This window comes from Bombus fervidus, chromosome 7 (genome assembly GCF_041682495.2).
Source record: "Bombus fervidus isolate BK054 chromosome 7, iyBomFerv1, whole genome shotgun sequence".
In the NCBI taxonomy this organism is placed as follows: domain Eukaryota; kingdom Metazoa; phylum Arthropoda; class Insecta; order Hymenoptera; family Apidae; genus Bombus; species Bombus fervidus.
The window spans coordinates 1,120,574-1,138,226 of record NC_091523.1 but is presented as its reverse complement, the minus strand read 5'-3'; the positions used below and the strand labels follow the sequence as shown (position 1 = coordinate 1,138,226).

At 38.2% G+C, this 17,653-nt stretch overlaps 1 protein-coding gene across 7 annotated transcripts in view; it reads right to left on the bottom strand.

Moving 5' to 3' along the window:
- Positions 1–17,653, bottom strand: part of Rbp6 (RNA-binding protein 6) — a 765,794-nt gene that overhangs the window by 423,500 nt on the left and 324,641 nt on the right. For all 7 annotated transcript variants that reach the window (XM_072007202.1, XM_072007200.1, XM_072007204.1 and 4 more), the window contains exon 3: positions 12,849–12,930. In XM_072007202.1, coding sequence (XP_071863303.1) covers positions 12,849–12,930 — 82 coding nt within the window. The remainder of the gene's footprint in view (positions 1–12,848; positions 12,931–17,653) is intronic.

Here is a 17,653-nt window from a genome sequence, read left to right as displayed (position 1 = left end):
GAGGGTGATTCGGAAGGTGGAGGTGGGATAATGCGAGGTCCGCGCGAGGACACCCGCTGCGCCCTGCGGGAGTTAACGCGGGAATCGCGTGTTCCCGCCACGAAACACGGAACACCGTCCAACGAAACGGGAGAAAGAGGTGCCCAGCAGGCTGAAAGAATCGACCGGAGAAAAACCTCGAGGCGTACCATACTGATCTTCCATCATTTTCGCTCCTCTGCCGAATGATACTCCTTTGCGAAGCTTTTCCCTCGTCACGTATAACATGCATCCCGGGTATCAATACAATCACGCGTCCCGAACGATGATTAATCGTCGTATCAATGAAATGACGAGGTACCGTGTGTATTTGATATGTCCTATGGATGGTTAACGAAGAGAAATTCCATATTTTTCCATATTTTTCTATATTTTCCAGCGAGGTACTTTCGAGTGAAGTTTTTAACCGTCCTTAGTATTCTTCGTTTAAAGCAAGAATAATTGAACTGTCGGATTGATAAGCTGATACTCGAAGACGTGGTCGTTAAATAGCTGCTTTAACAAGTTGAAGCTGTAAGAAATTAACAGTTTCAACTAGTTGTTCGCTATGTAGCTGTATGGTTTCCAGAAAATTCATATATATTCTACGATCTGTTTAATAAAATCTAAACGAATTTTAAGCTAAGCAACTTAAGAACTATGATTAATTTTTTCAAAGAAACGAGAACAAATATAAGAAATATTGAAAACAAATGATTACGCAAATGGAAACGTCATATCTCAGTGAACCGCTTATACGCAGAGACAGCGAATTACTTTGCAATAAGATTGTCTGTCGGCATACGGATCATACTGCTTAAACGAACAATTCATTACGTAAACTTATCGCGTTAAGGAATCAGTTGTCCCCGTTGTTACGCACGCGAATAACAGATACCAAATTTATGACGTTCCATTGCTGTCACAGGTTATCTAAGAAGATTATCGTACCCCGTGCAATGGGGATATGACCACCCTTGGGACTCCCGCTGACCAGATAAGACTTCACGCTACGCTGATCCGCGCGTTTACGGACGAGAAACCCGTACCATCGCAATCCATGCCTTTCACACACCCTGATAAATTACTCAACACCTTTCTCATCCATCGCTCGTGCGCTAGTTTCGACCGCGCGCGCTCCTATCGGCCGGAAAACCTTATAACCAGCCCCCTTCAACCTCGTTTCCATTGCGGAAAATACGAAAATAAGAAGATATCTGAGATATCAAGAAAATGAGAGATACACTATTTAAAATAATACACTTGTTACAAAGCTACTGTGAATTTAAGATTTTCCTCCGTTGCGTTAAAGGCTTTAAAATATACTTTTGTTATAGTTTATACCTGATCTGTAAGATAATATTTTGCAATATAAGGAATTGCATACGTTCAGTAGCCACATTGATCAACTTCATAAATTGAAAAGGATGAAAAAAATATGACGTTGCAAATACCATTCTTTTTAATTTATCTTGGAGTTTGCTATTATTTACATTATCTTCTTGCAATAAACGAAGTTCCGAAGTAAGTAATTTGTTTTTTTTTTTTTTTAATAATTGTGTATTAATTGTGTATTTATATAATAAAATTGAGAAATTGATAAAGATCACTTCGTCTTCTGAGAAGTTTATATTATGGAACAATATCGTAAATTCAAATATTTTATCAATGGAACAATCCGATTTCAGAAAGTTTTCTAATTTTCTGCATTAAAACTTACAGATATGACAATAAGAAGAACAACTTTTCCAACTTCTGTCGTACTTCCTTATTTCGTACCAAGTAGATTTCACGAGGAACTAAGAAAGATGCTATCCGCTGGCGGAAACAACGAAGGCAATCCGAACTATCGGCAAGAGCTTTCGCCTTGGTGCCAGCTGTATGAAGATAGAGGAGCGGAAGTGGCACGTGGCGACGTTTTCATCGGTGATCGGCTACCGCGGGAAAGGGTACAGAATAGGGAAGGAAGATCTATGATGTAGCAAGGATCTTAATAATCGCGATTCATAAAGCCTAGTATACCAGGCTCGATACGTTGGTGTCGACCACGAGTGGCCTGATAAAGAATGACGATCATAAGGGAAGAAAGTTGCAAGCCGCTTATCGCCCAATAAATTTTACTTCAGCTGCCGCTATTTCTGCCACCGTTTCGTTTCCTTCTCGTTCTTCCCGGCTCGTTCTCCCTCCAATTCCATCTCGTCTCGTTTTCAAGCACCGCCGCTGCAAAACCTATGTAATTATCGTTGGTAAGTTCCAACTAAATTTTCCGCTAACGACGATTTACGATCGAATTAACAGATTGCCTGGCGGGCAGACGCCTCTATAGACTTTGCTTGCTTCTTCCTCCAACCCCTTCTACGGATCCGTGACGTACTAGTAATTTTCTTTTCCGCTTCCCTTAACTGGTATCGTTTGACATTCGATGAAAATTTCGCTCAAGTTTCACGAGGCAAATTCACTCGCAATAAAATGAACGGTCACGCGAATTAAGCTCAATTCTTTCGAGCGAGTCTGTATTCGTTGCTAGCGAAGTCGAGGAGGCCAAGTAATGGGATTTTCTACAAGTAAGACGAACGAGACTGTGATTGAAGTAATCGGAGAAACTATCGGCCATTAGCCAATTTTAAAATTGCTTTCTTGCTGACGGATACTCGGCGCATCCCCTCAACTCCACGATTACCCCTGCTTGCCGAAGGTCCTGGGGAAATCATGACTCGTGATTTCCAATCAACGTTCCGATAAAAAAAGTCCGATTTTTTGGAAAAGTTCTAGGTTGAGTACGCTATATTTATTTTCTTATTTTAATCCTTAATTGTAATCCTTATTCCAGCACTTTCTCCGCTGTATTCTACGTTTCAAAATTGGTATAAGTAAGGTAAATCGTTTTCCTACCTCTTTTGCAAAATTTATTCGAATTTAAAATTCCATTCAACAATTTCCAGGGACGAATCTCTTTATTTCGCTGAAAATGCTCCCTTCGATTTCTTTTAATTCGGGTACCGAATAGTTCCCCTATTCACCTCTCTTTTGTCCCAATATAATTCACCTTTGAAAGGTGGGGTTAGCTGGGTGCAACAAAGCTCCCTCAAAGAATAATTCCATACGATTCCATTTTTAAGATTGCCTCGTTATCCAGAAACTTACGCAACAGAATAGGCGAATTTCGTCGATCTGTTACAAAAAGTTGTAGAAAAGAAAATTACCACTAGCATGTCTATATTCGTCGCTTGAAAAACGTTGGACGACGTTTTCAGGCCACAACGATCACGAAGAAGACGTAATTTCCAACTGGTCTCCGATAAGGCGGCTAATATATAGACAACGGACAGACAGGAGCAAAAAATAAGAGAGAACGGGAAAGAGGAAGACCAAAATGGGAGGTAGCAACCACGTAACGAATACACCACGGTGAAATTGAGATTGGTTATCGAAGACTTCCAACCTTCTCGAAGCTGATGGGAGGAGAGTGGCGTGCCAGCAGCGTGGCAAGTAACGCGGTTTGGCAGGGGAGCTCAAATCGGATAGTTTGTTCATTAGAGATATTTTCCGATCGCGAGAGACCAGCTGGTAGAACGGCGAAGCGTGTTGAGCGTGTATTTGTCTTGATAAGTTCAAAGCAGGAAATGAGACTGTCGATAGGAGAACGCTTCGTTTCAGCCCCTCTTCACGCTCTACTCTTCGTATCTTACAGCCGTCTCATTCGCCGAGGGGTTTGGGGGACAAAACCACCAGAAATGAGGATTTCGATTCATTTAACGGGCGGAATAACGGTCGCTTGCAGGTACTTCGAAAGTACTGTTCTGGCATCGAAGTTGACTTCTTTCAGCTCCCATTTACTGTTCGATAGCGGGCTACCGAGATCGTGTAGACTATCCAGGAGACTCGAAGCAATCGTAAAAGTCGTATAATCGCGAATAAGTAATTCCTGAATCACACAATACCAAGATCCTTGAGCAACTAGATGGATGAAGATTTTGGCGATCGCTAGGGTTCGAAAATGGATAATGTCAAATACTTTCGTCTCTCGTTTTTACGTTATATTACATACGAAACTAAGAGTCCGAAGCTAACCATTTAACCGTTATCGAATAGCAAGGTATCGAGCGTCGATCGGTTCGAATTCCATCGCGGCTACCAGCCGTATTCGTCTAAATTGCAAAAGTGATCCGTGTCCCTGGCTTTTGCATCTCAAAGACGCGACAACCTCGATCTGGAAGCAAACACTTTGCACTCTCGAATATCGATGGCGGAATAGATAACACGTGAAATGGACCACTAGGAAGGAGACGCGTCTGCAACGGAATACGCGAGGACAGGAAGAGGACAGTGTGGATAGGAGGGTATCGATTTTCGGCCGATCAAGGAAAGAGGGAGATGACCGTTTTCGCGAGGCCCTCGTATCCACTGGGCAAGACCCGTTTGACCTAGCACACACGCCACCCATAGATCAAGCAGAACCCTTAGGACGAGGCAACCCCGTGCAACGGGCTAACCATTAATTTACAACCCGCAGAGTAACCCCATGGTTCACCCCCTGCATACAGGATCCACGTCCCTTTGCGGCAGATATGAGCTACGACGTGGCGCTGAGGGATTCAACCACCCTTGTTCCCGAGCCCTAGACGACGTTTCTCTATCTCGTCCTCGCCTGTCGTTCTCGTTCAACCTGTCTCTCTCCAGCTGCCATTTAAGCGGCTTCCACCTGCCAGAGAAATTTCCCAGATCTGCGGAAAAGAAATTTAAATCTATCGAGGACACGTCCCGGTTGATAATGCGTAACGTGCTACAGACGGGAACACGCTTGTCCGAAAGTAATTGGACCATTTCCCAGAATACGTTCCTGCGCTCGTTTAAGGCTTGTTCGGAGGCAACACGTTCAACATCGTGGATGGTGTTTTAAAATGAATAGGGGAGTGAATCTGGATGATGTTGGGTCGATTTTGAACTTTTTCCTTGATATATGAGAATGGTATATGAGGACTACTTTGAGGTATTTTTGAATGAACAGGAATTCTAATTTCTGTATTGTTAATTAAACTGTTAATTAAATTGTGATTTAATTTCATATAATTTCCTAGATTTATACTAACTTTTCATTATATCTATTAACGATATTCTCTTTTTCAGTTAATTTACATAATTAAACTCTATTTTTTAATATTATAGTTATAAGAAGAAATTCCAAATATTTATTCAATATATTTTATACAATACTTCTCCTTTCGCCTAGATCCTATAATTTTATGAAATTTGGAGAAATTAATATTTATAACATTATTATAAATTACTTTTTTTATTTAAATATAGAAATTTCCTGTTTTTGACCTGTGTAACGTGTTCTTGCAAAATACCTATAGCTTTGACGTATGATTTCACTGCTTGATCCATAATGTATTAGTTTTTATAAGAACACGTTTCTTCTCTCATAAGACAACGTCAAACTCAATCGCAAGAGCGATTTCAAAAATTCCAAAACACCACGATGGTTCAACGTTCAACAAGCTTAAAACACGTTTGCGAATAAAGGTCTTTTAGAAAGACCAATGACTGGAATTCCTAATTGTCATTGGACTCGGAGAGGTTATCCCGGCGAACTTCGAGTAGGATAATAGAACGAACGCGAAAGGAAAGGGGGCCTGCAATTCGATTCTATGGGCTTTATTTCTGCATAATAAGCTGGTGTGAATAGGCCCGGCTGTTGCTTCTGTTTTATAACTCGGCGCAAGTAAGTTGTCCCGTGTTTCGTTTTGTTGTCCGGCTGCACCGTGCCCTCTATCCGCTTTTCTCTGCTCTCATTTACTCTTCCTTCTTCTTTCTTCGTGTTTTCTCCCTTTCTCGTCCTCTTGTTCGTTCTCACGGGAACGAAAAGGAATGAATAATTAGAGAGAGAGTTGAGTCGGACGGCAGAAAGTTTCTGGCCAATTAATTAAACGGAGAAGAGCAAGGGAGTAGAGAGTAACCGACGTTAGAGCAAACGAGACAGGATAATTTAAAGAGTCGCGCGACAATTTAACTGCGATTATCGCTGTACAATCCTTTTAACAACACACCGTTATAGAAACGCGCCAATTAGCAGTGTAGTAGCCTAGAGTTAATGAATTTCAGATACGGTAAAAGGCAATAGAACATCGAGATAAACGTTACTAGAGGGAATAATTCTATGCTGCCTGATGTCTCGCACGATTCCGAGTTTCTAAGGAAGCTAATGGTCACCGTGGTCGATCGTGAATATTGTAATTTCGACAATCGTTATCAGCGTCTTATCTACTTCCATCAATGCATCGTCTCCGATAACCTCATGCTAACTGAATTTGACTAAAACTAAAACCCTAAAACTAAAACGCTAAATTCATTGATGTTATAAGTCTTTAAAACGTGAAGAGTGACAGCTTTCTTTATTATAAATAAAAAGTTGATATTTCTATGAATACGGCTAAAGGAATAGCTAGGTGTAAGTAGAGATTTGTTTTGCCTACCAAATATTATGACAAATACTATACTTTGAACGTTTTATACATATACTTTTGCGTGTTTGATGCATTCAATGCATTTATATATCCTTATATTTCCCATAAATACATAAACACCCACAATCTAATTATAAATAGCGTGATATTCTTATTATGAACAACATTATGTTATTAAATGATGTACTATATATGTTTCTTTTATAAATAACATACTACGTATGTTACTACTTAAATAATATACTACGTTCTATCGTATTCTCGTTACGCACGATCTCCAACTATTTAATTTTACTTTGCTTTAACGTGGGATAAATGAAATACCTTCAAAGATGGAAGAGAAACATTCCGAAAATCACATTTCAATGATGATGATTCTAATTTCATATCAGTAAACGTTAACATCAAACACTTGTCCCATAACTCAGAATCAAGACCAATATATCAACGGCTAATTAACAACGGACAGACAGAAATTCGAAGAAGATCGTCTCGAATCGCAGCTGGAAATGTTGATTCGCACAAACACGCCACGTCCTCCGTCATTATGTAATTTGCAGAGACACGAAGACAGTTTAATCGGTACGAAAGAAGAACCGGATGTGACACAATTTCCACGCTAACACGATGTCGCGGAGAGTGCGTCATCAAATCGTCGCGAACGACCCCACCAGGCGTGATAGTTGACGCCTTGTCCTCTTTATTCTGTTGTTTCAGTGTCAAGCAATATGTCAAAGTGTCCAGAACTTAATTCCCCGACTACGCGAAGCGAATCGCGACACGATGGTTTCGGCATGTCGAACATTCCACTCGCTTGCATGTTTATACCGTGCTTTGATCACGAGCCATTCGAGGATACATCAAAAGGAAAACCGACTATCTCCTATTCACACAGAAGTAACGTAAATCATGAAAGCGTACCACTTTGTGGAACGCATTACTATAATTACACCATGACCAATGTAATGAATTATCAAGGCAACGGTGCCACTCTGGAATCTGTGACATTTAGAGTATCTATGTATCGTTTTAACGTCCAAATGAACAAAATGAATTCTGTAATAGCGCGAATAAGCGAGTAGGCGAGCTCTTCAAGAGGGAAGCTATCGAGAGTATAAAAAAGGGTTGGTATAGTTGACGTGTACGTGGTAAGTGATAATAAATTTCAGACATACATTTGTAATTTAACGAGAATAGGCTGACCTTAGTCCTACGTAACTCACAGTAAAGAGAGCATGAATTCTGATCCCGGCATTCCAAAGATTCCACCTTGATGAGTAACGTTGACGAATGAGTGAAGGATAACATTGCTTTCTCAACTTTGACGATAATTCAGAGGGTTAAACACTGTTAATCAGGTAAAACATTGAAAAGTTTTTGTTTTTCAAGAATAATCAAAATAACAAAAAGATCATATACTAAGCCACAAAATTTTGTATCTCTAAATACTTTAAATACGCGACATTGTCAATTGCAGCACGACGACAAGGAGGATTTTCCGAAATTGCTGGAATCCACTTTCGGAAAGCACTTTGCACTTGAAATTCGACCGCTTCCCCTTCGGTGCAGAGCCACCTGTGCCACCTCGACACACTCTCCCCGTCGATTTCTCACCCCTTCTTTCAACCCTCGTCGACGTCGTGGTCGTTGTCGTCCCCTCGTTTCCTCCACTTAAAAACCGGTAATTACTCTGATGCCGGCATTTAACGTTCGTAATCGGCGCGTGGATTTTCTGTCTGTCAGACTCGCCTCTGTAATTGTTGCCCGATTTCGTTTGCAGGTGAAAATGCCTGTTTTTGTTCGGTATGCAACGCAAAACGTCTAGACGAGCTCGAGTCGCAACGCTCGCAAGGTTACCGAGTCACGGCGCAACAATTTCACTTGGAAACTTAACCAGAACTTCGGACAATTTGCATCAGCTGTTAAGATACAATTAGAGGGAAACTGTGCAAATTGCACGGGAGTCTGAATTAACAGAAAGCAACTATCTCGGTAGGAGTTCAAAGAATGAGCGAGCGAGCGAGCGAACTGGTTTCGTCAAATCTTTGTTCTGTTGAAAATGATTTTCTATTAGTGGAGACGTGTTTAATATTTAATATTTATTCGAATAATCTACAGTAAAATAAATTATTTAATTATCGATATTGCAAATAAACGTTGAAATATGAGCGAAAAGTAAGAACGGCTAGTATAGGAATGCTGGTGTGGTAAAATCGAATAAACTCAAGGCGTTCGTCGTTCCTTGCGCCGAGTCACGCAAAACTACGTAATGAATACGTTAATGCGGTGGTGATAAACGGCAAAAAAAACCATTCTGGTTCCGGCTAAAGTTCGCAGAAAGGAAACAAAACGAATTAGAGTTTGAAGGATTAACGATCTCTTGCAAGCATTGAAATCTCCCAATATATTAGACGCAAAGTGTTGATGAAACGGATTTCAGGCTTAAAATAATTTTCAATTTAAATTTTAAATTTTATATATTCAAATGTAAATTGAAAATTCGAAATTACTTAATGTTTCATATCTTTAACAGTTCGCGCCAAATTTTCAGACGTTCGTAAACTTGGCGACGAGCTAACGTCCCAGCTTTTCGATGATCGCGTGTAAACGCGTTTCCAAACGTAAGAGTTTCAAGTGAATAAGGAGACGCGAAGATGTATTCGTTCGGAAGGCTCAATTATTTATAGACGTGCCAATCTTCAGCTTGTCAGTTACCCTTGCCTTTCCGCGTTTACCGGTGTTCCCGATACGAGAAACAGGGCAGAAATTCTTGACGAGTTCACACATGGCAATGACGTCATCAATATCCCCGAAAAAACGACGAAGATTATTTTGGTTTTCCTGCGTCGGAGCAAATATTCGAGGATCTCTAGCAAGTAGCGAGGGAATCTTATTAAAACCATCGATAAATTCATATTGGTCTGTACAACACGCTATTAACTCTTCTCCCAGCTTGATCGTATTTCCCAGCATCCACTATAACAGTGTATACATCAGTGTTTTTCCATTCATAAATTTTGTCGACTCGTTGACAACCGTACAGATTTACAATTTCCGCTCAATTCGCTCGAACGTTTTTATTCGACAGGTGTACTCGCGCGAGTCGCGCTTAATATTTCGCGACGAAATGCTGGCATCGAAAGGAGCAGCGGACATTTGTCACCACCGTGACGCATATGAACTGCAAATTATTCGCCACTTCTCGAATTAGAATACGGAATAATTATATAATAACGTTTTGGTTCTGGAGGCAGGCATGGTCCTCCATCGTAGATTCAAAAGTTGAAATTCTTGTTTCTGAAAACTCGTAGTTCTTTCATAGTTATGTGAAAAATGAATTGGCTATACTGATTTTCTATTTTTGCCGAAACGTTTAATCCTCAAATGGTTAGCAATATAGTTGGCAATAATACAAATGATCCACGGCAGTTTGAAACAAATTATTTAATTTTAGAGCAGTTTTATCTCTACTTATATTTTATATTTTATACTCGATGAATATATCATTGCTAGCCTTCAAAAAATCAAGCCAATCTAATCCAAACCAATCGTAATCATCCATGACTTAATAATATTGAGAGATAAATTCATCTCTTAATCTTAATTTTTAAAAAACCTCCTGTACAATCATTAATGAATTCTATGTTAAAACTGATAGTTCATACAACGCACGCGTGCGAGCTCTATTTCGGCAACGCAGTGCATGGCATTAATAATGACACGTACTCTTATAGGCATCCAGTACGCGCCACGTATTCGAAGATGGTAGGGCCAGATGCGCTGGCCAAGAATAGACTTATCAGCCAGATAAATGTGACAACGAACGCGAAAGAGCTAGCTTTACCTGCGCGCACCGCCAACCGATCCCAGGCGCCCATTATTTCCTTTCGCTATCTGCCGCAGATGCATCGCACTTACCAACTCGCCGCCCGCTGCACCAGATAGCTTCGCTCGCATCTGCGCGCACGCGGATTTCATGTCCGTTATCCCTTTTCCGTATCTATCGTAAGACATTATCACAAATGGTCCGACCGTGCCGAAAATAGGTTATCAGTCTGCCTCGAAATTCGATTGTCAATTTCTACAAGATATTTCAGATCCATCGATAAATGTTCTTTTCTCAGTCGATTATAATTACATAAGAAAGTAAAAATGATCGAAAAGAAAGCAAGTCAATTTTACTTAATCGCACTTATAATTAAGGAATGCGACAAATATTTGATAATGTTGATAAATGATCTTTTGGAAATAAGATATCGCCGGTATCGAAATGTGATGAAAATTATGAAATATTTTCTATTTTATTTGTATTTTATTTAGGCGCATATTCAACAGCAGTCAAAATTACTCGTTTATTTATGAAACAGCATATTAAATATATAGCAAGGTTTACGAGGACGAAGCAAAATGTCTTAAAATGTTTCTAGTATGGCAATGCTTGAGCAGCACACTAAAAAATTTTAACACGTTTATATTTATTCAAATTTCATGTCTCAGTTTAATTTCATTAAATTACAATATATTATGACACAAAAGTCGTCAAAAACATGTTTTAATAGTAACCGCATTGAAAAACGTCGTTTATACCCGCGTGGGTACAAAAGACGCTCAGTGTATTAACAGTGTACTGGTTAATCGAATTATATATACAACAAGTTTGTCACTAATTTAAGATACAATCGTTACCATTACTGATATTATACAATGAGAAATGAATATAGACTATATACTTGTTTTATTTTTAACTTTGTGCCAATTTCGAGAAGATTGCAATATATTTCATGTGCTGTTTAGGAAGTGAGTAATCTTAACGATTATTACACATGTGCCTAAATAAAATACAATTAAAGTAGAAATTATTTTGTACTTTTTAGCACATTTTGAAATAAGTAATAGTTTCTCGGTAAAGAATCTTTTATTTTAGATTTTTTAGTGATGCGATTAATATTAGAGCCAACGTAAAATGCTCTTCATTGTCATTAATAAAGCGGTAATTTAATTCTATCTATTTATTATTTATTTCAATTTCTAATTCTTATCAATGAATACAAAATTACATAAACTGTACAACCTCGCATGCGAATAAGGAATAAATGAGCTCCGCGACCGATATTATACTTTGAACAATGATAGAGAAGGATATTTTTATAACGTAATACTGTGTCACATATTATTTCGCAATAAAAGTGTTTTATGATCGAAAATCGAATCCGCAGAACAATATTTTCTGCGACAAGCTGCTGCTTTGAAATTATCTCGATATCGATCCAATAATTGCAGAGCAATCACTGAACACATGTAAATGAAATTAGTGAATAACAAATTCTTTGCAATAACAATACCTAACAATGAACAAATCGGAGAAATTTTGCAAACGAGTCCGTTCAGTGAACAAGCCCTGGAAAATTTTTGCAACAAAAAATATAGTTTAATAAAAAAAGCAAATGCATAAAAATTTTGTAATAGGATCAACCGGAGATGTCATACATGATGCAAAAAGGACCTTTCCGATTGGTCAAGCGGTTTCAGAGAAATCGGCAAACATAGATATGAAAAAGAAAAGAGAAAAAAAATATACATGTCGAATTGAGATACCTTCCTTCTTTTCCGAAATTGGTATAAAAACAACACAATTATTCTAGTTACTTTGTCTTTCTGAATGAATTAAATATTTCCAAAAGCAATATGGCATCATTGTTTCTTAGCACATAAATCTTCGCATTCGATTAATCATGGCTGTAGGCTGTTCGTATATCAACAAGTTTCGTGACAGCCTCTTTTCAATCATTTCCGAAGTGGCACAACCAATCATTATCTTATAATGTTATAAATCCATAGAAGCACCAACGGGCCTGGCATTCTGGCTACTAAGATCGTCGTTATCGCGGCTAATGACCGATCTGATGGCCCCAAGTCGTTCTTAACGAATACCGATATTATATATTCGCCGCTTGTTTAATCCGAGTCGCGATTAGCATAATGCGCAAGAATAGAACGCGGCACTTGGCTTGCATGTCTACGGTCGAAAGCAAATGTGAACACGCGAACGCAGAACTGCGGGGCGCTTCTAATAAGGGGTCTAGGAATCCATGGTCGACCGTCAAACGCTCCCATAACTCAGGATCCGAAAGGTACCACGTTCCATAAAACTACGTCGAGATAAGCGATCGCGAATACTCGTATCGCTATTAAAAGGCAGGATATCCGTTGGATCGCTATCGCCATGCATAAAGACACAAAGATACGAAGAAGTCCCTGGTCGATAAATTTTTGTAACTGATAAAGGAAGAATAAGGGGCAGAATAGAGATAGTTTCTTTTTTTAGGGAACGTTAAGGTGTTTCTTGAGCGGAATCTCGCTTACCTTGATCGTCGCGTGGTCGGATCTTTCATGACCATGACTTCTGTGATGTCCCCGTACTTGGTGAAGTACTCTCTAAGGCTTTCTGAAATCACAAAATGTTATCTTTGATTTCTTGCGTTTTGCTGAGTTTAATGATAATATTGAGGTGGAGTAATAAAATTTTGTTAGTGAACGTTATTCACATTGTTACTCGCATTATTATTCATGTTATCTATATTTTTATATATGAAAATTTATTGTTTCATTGCCGAGTCAAACGTCTATGGAACATTTTAGAAATTTTTATCGAGTTTGTAATCAGTAATGTGAAGAGATGTTGGAAGGAAATAAAACTATAGCTAGTTATTATGGACTTCCATTTTTAACGATAGCGTATTATAATAATTACTTATTATATCGAACGATAATTTCTTTACGGATTTTAAGTTTATTTACATTTTGATATTGTTTCGTCCCTTATCATTTTTCTGTTATTTTATGAAATGATGTAATTTTACATCAGTGGCAATCAATCGCAGTTCGTGAGATCGAAATACTCAGCATTCAATTACTTTCCTACTCACTTCGGCACTTTACCTTTTAAATAACATCAGATTAAGCATCTTTTTTTACAAATGATTAAAAAGAAGATACTAAAGATTTCTCGCTGAGTTGTTCGTTGCAGATGATTTATTACAGCGCGTTATCTTGGCGAAAGGAAGGGTCCATTTTCGGAACAGTCGAGTCCTGAGTCGAGTCGCCAATTACGTAGAACATAATGAAACTACCAGACCATTTCGTGAATCATATGATACGAGGAGGATTTACGAGTGGCCGTTTCCTGTCGGTTATCGGCAACACCACGCTCGTTACTTTCAACCTAAAGAATAATTTTAGCAAATCAGTCGCTACGCCGGCTTTTCGTTGAGCCATCGTGAGGGCCATCGTGCAAACGTTGAACGCGAGGAACTGAAATTCAACGGTGAATAATCGCGAACCCCTTATCTACCTCGTTCCCCGTTTCAGAATCATAGCCGCTCTCGATGCAGGCTCTAGACCTTTTGTGAATCAAACTAGAAACGATGAAGCACGCGAACCGAACCGTTGTACGCAAGGAAATGGACAACTGAATCCTGAGTGTCGAGTATTGTGAATCTCTTAGCGCGCGCACGACGAAACTTCAAAGTCCAACGATATTGGTATTTACGTTGAAAAGCGAATTCACATAACTGGATTGATTTGGTAGAAGAAGATATTACTACAGTAGGGGTTCCTTTATTTGTGCAGCCATTATCCAAATACTCTAATATCCGAACATTCTATTATCCGAATATAATATTCCCCAGAATCTAATACCTTTTTCTGTTTCAAATATGTATATATTTTATTAGTGTTCGTACGCAATATATTCTTCCCTTTATTCGATCGAATGAATTCTGATTATAGGAATTTAGTATGAAACTAATAGCATTCTAGCTATCGGAACAAAATGTGACTTACTTGAAAAGCTCGAAAGGGGTGTACGTACAACAGAATCAAAATGCATGATGTTGGAAAAGCCACAATCACAGATATTAAAAGATAAAAGCATGATATTGAAAATTATTTAAAGCACGTAAATTGCTCAGATGCTGGCAACAGTAAAAAACAACCTTAAATATATTGATATAATGAAATAGTTTTGTTACGATAAAAAACGATAATAAGGACGAATTTATATAAATGGAAACAGCAAACGAAAATGGTAACGGAGAGGTGTCTTCTTATGCTGGAGTATTCGTAGCATTCGAAAAAGAAATTCGATGATTCAAAGTACAAAAAGAATATAGTTCGATGCAATTGTTTATGTTGAAAAAATGATGTGATTTAACAGCCAAAAAGATACGAAGTCTATAAATATTTAAAGAATCTGTCAATTAATCTTCGATATTCGAATAAATGAAATTTCATATCGAAAAGATGATCGTTCTATTAGCTGAACAGATTTGGCTCTCTATTAATTCGAATAAGGCAAGCTCTACTGTACTTATATTTTTACAGTTTCTTGAAAATACTTGCGAAAAATAAAATTCTTAGAGTACAAGATTACAAAGTAAAAATCGCTTATTATTTCTTGTCAGAAATGAGAGAAGATACGTAAGTTGCAAGTAAATTTTTATAGTCGATAGAGTGTCGCACATAATTTACAGTATAACACGGAAAGCCATTTACTGTTCTTTTGATATTGTATATCACTCTGCTCTATTTTTCTTGAAATATCGGTGTTGCACTTGACGAATCTTTGCGTCACTAGTTGATAAATTCTCGAACATTGGCGTTGCTATAAATTCCAAACTGGGCGAAAGTTTGGTATCAGATATTTCTTAATTACACGCTGCGGCTTAACTTGTCAAGTGTGCGCAATTAATTTTCTACGGTGTTAAGCTAAGCTAAAGCTCTCTCGTGAACGCACGCAGCGTGTTCATAAATGACGTGGATTACGTTCGATACTGTCGACTTACATTGTTATCTATTAATTCTAATTAGCGTTAACGAACCTCGTCTTTTCGCTTGATTCGATGTCTCGTGGTATCGAAAACTGGAATTACATTGGAATTACCGAATGAATCAATATTTGAAGTCCCTTAATATACATATTATCAAACACCTACAATATTTTGGAACACAAGATTTATTAGATTATTAGATTATTTACAATACTTAGAAATTCTATTTTTACAAACTATAACCGCTTTGATTTCCTTATTCGACGTGAAATTGTAAAATTATAAAGAGTTGCTATTGGTCGACTCGGAAATATTGTTACTTAATAAATTATTGTACAATAAATTATTGCTCTAGAAATATTAATCTTCCATAAATAAAATATGTTACGAATATTTAATTCTTCGTCGACGAAAGTGTGTTTACTCATAAACGCGTTTATTCAATACCGACCCCAATCTTCCCTTCCATTAATCAAAATTTTCGCGACGGTTATCGTTAAAAGCTACGAAACGATAAATATGAAAACCATACTGCGCACTGGCCCTGATCGAAATCAAATAACGACTAATAATTTATAGCAGATTTAATCAATCCATGCGGTACGAGAGTTGCCGAACGCGGTGGCGGTCTATCCCCCTGACGCGAGGAGCACCTTCTTGACCTCGTTTGCGGGTGTATATCAGAAGGGTGAACTCTGGCCGTAGGCCAACATGGACACACTCCAAATATATCTTACACCCTATCTAATTATACGCTATTTTATCCAGATCGCTGTGAAGACCTCGTAATGCTCGGTAGTTACTTGCCTATTCCGTCGCGAACGGTCTCCGTCTTCGATAAATTGCCGATCCGCCATTCCGATACTCCAGCAGGAACGTTATCTTGTATAGATTTCAACTATCTCTTCCTTAGCTTCTTCGTTCAATCGTGCGTGCAGCTATGTACCGTGCACAATAGAAAGACAGGAAAGAAGAAAGATTGAGAAAAGGTGGGATTCAATCTGTTCTCGAACAACCGATACTAAATCTAAGCTTCTCGTTACTCTTTTTTCGGTGAGAAAGTCTATTCGAGATATACACTTTAGAACACAATTAAGACCTAATGAGACCTCCTATTAAGGTAGTGTTTTTGAGGATATTCTGAAAAAGTATTAAATTTCCCCGCGATTTTTCAGAAAGCACTCGTGCAACCTGTAATGAATTATCGTGGTGTCTTATTAAATTTGACTGTTATATTCTAGTGGGAGAAGAAAAGGGTGGCGAATCCGACGCTCTCTCTCTCTCTCTCTCTCTATATATATATATATATATATATATAGAAGGGGAAAGAGAGAGAGAGAGAGAGAACGAGGAGGGATGGCAGAGTGGAGCATTTATTGTTTATTCAGTAGATGGCGTTAATCAATGAATTATTGGTGTTCCTAGGTCATTAGCCGCTGAATACCACCTGTTTGGTAACGAGCTGTTCGCATAAATTACATCAACCTGCAGAATTAATTAGTAATACTTAATTAGTATTCTTGGAAAAATAAGGCGGGTCCTTCTTTGCTCGCGCCAGATATCTCAAAAGTTACTTTTATTTGCGCGCCACTAATGACGACAATATTCAGCAATTTCGTGGCGCTTAATCATTCTTTTTATACGAATTTGAAAATCGTAATCGTATTTCATTAATGTATCTATTTTGTTAGCTTCGTTAACGATTCGATCGAAAATCAAAATGATTTCTTTAAAATTATTTTTCAATAGATGGAAGAGAAACGTAATTCTTTTAAGACTGAGAAGAATTTTAGTTTAGAACCGCTCTTCCTTCTTAAATTTTTTTCATTTAATTTCGTGCGTCATTTCGTTTTAGATATTCTAACGAAGAATTCTTATCGAAGAACTATCTGTCTCAATCGTTCTTTGAACTATGGAAATGTCGTTAAATCCAAGAGGCTGTGCCGCATTCGCTGATGCTACTTTAATTTGTCTCAGTGCGGATTGATGGAAGCAATTACGTCGTTCACGAAGAGACACTTTTAAAACGCTTCTGTGACTTACGAAAATTTACGGACGTCATTTTCTTAATTGTTCCTCAGAAGAAGTTATTTTTCACACGAGAATTCCCCAGCGATGCACTCTTTCTTACGTGACCCTATTCGACGCCATGAATCTCGAAAAGTGTCATTGCAATTCGTTCCCTGTCGGACATTGATACTTCTCAGTGAAATAAAACAACAACTTTGGGTTTCTACTACCGGTCATGAGGAATTATTCTAATATCACTGAAAAATTTGAATATTTTTTACTTCTCTCGGCATTTAATATATTTGGAGCTTGATTCACAATTATACTATA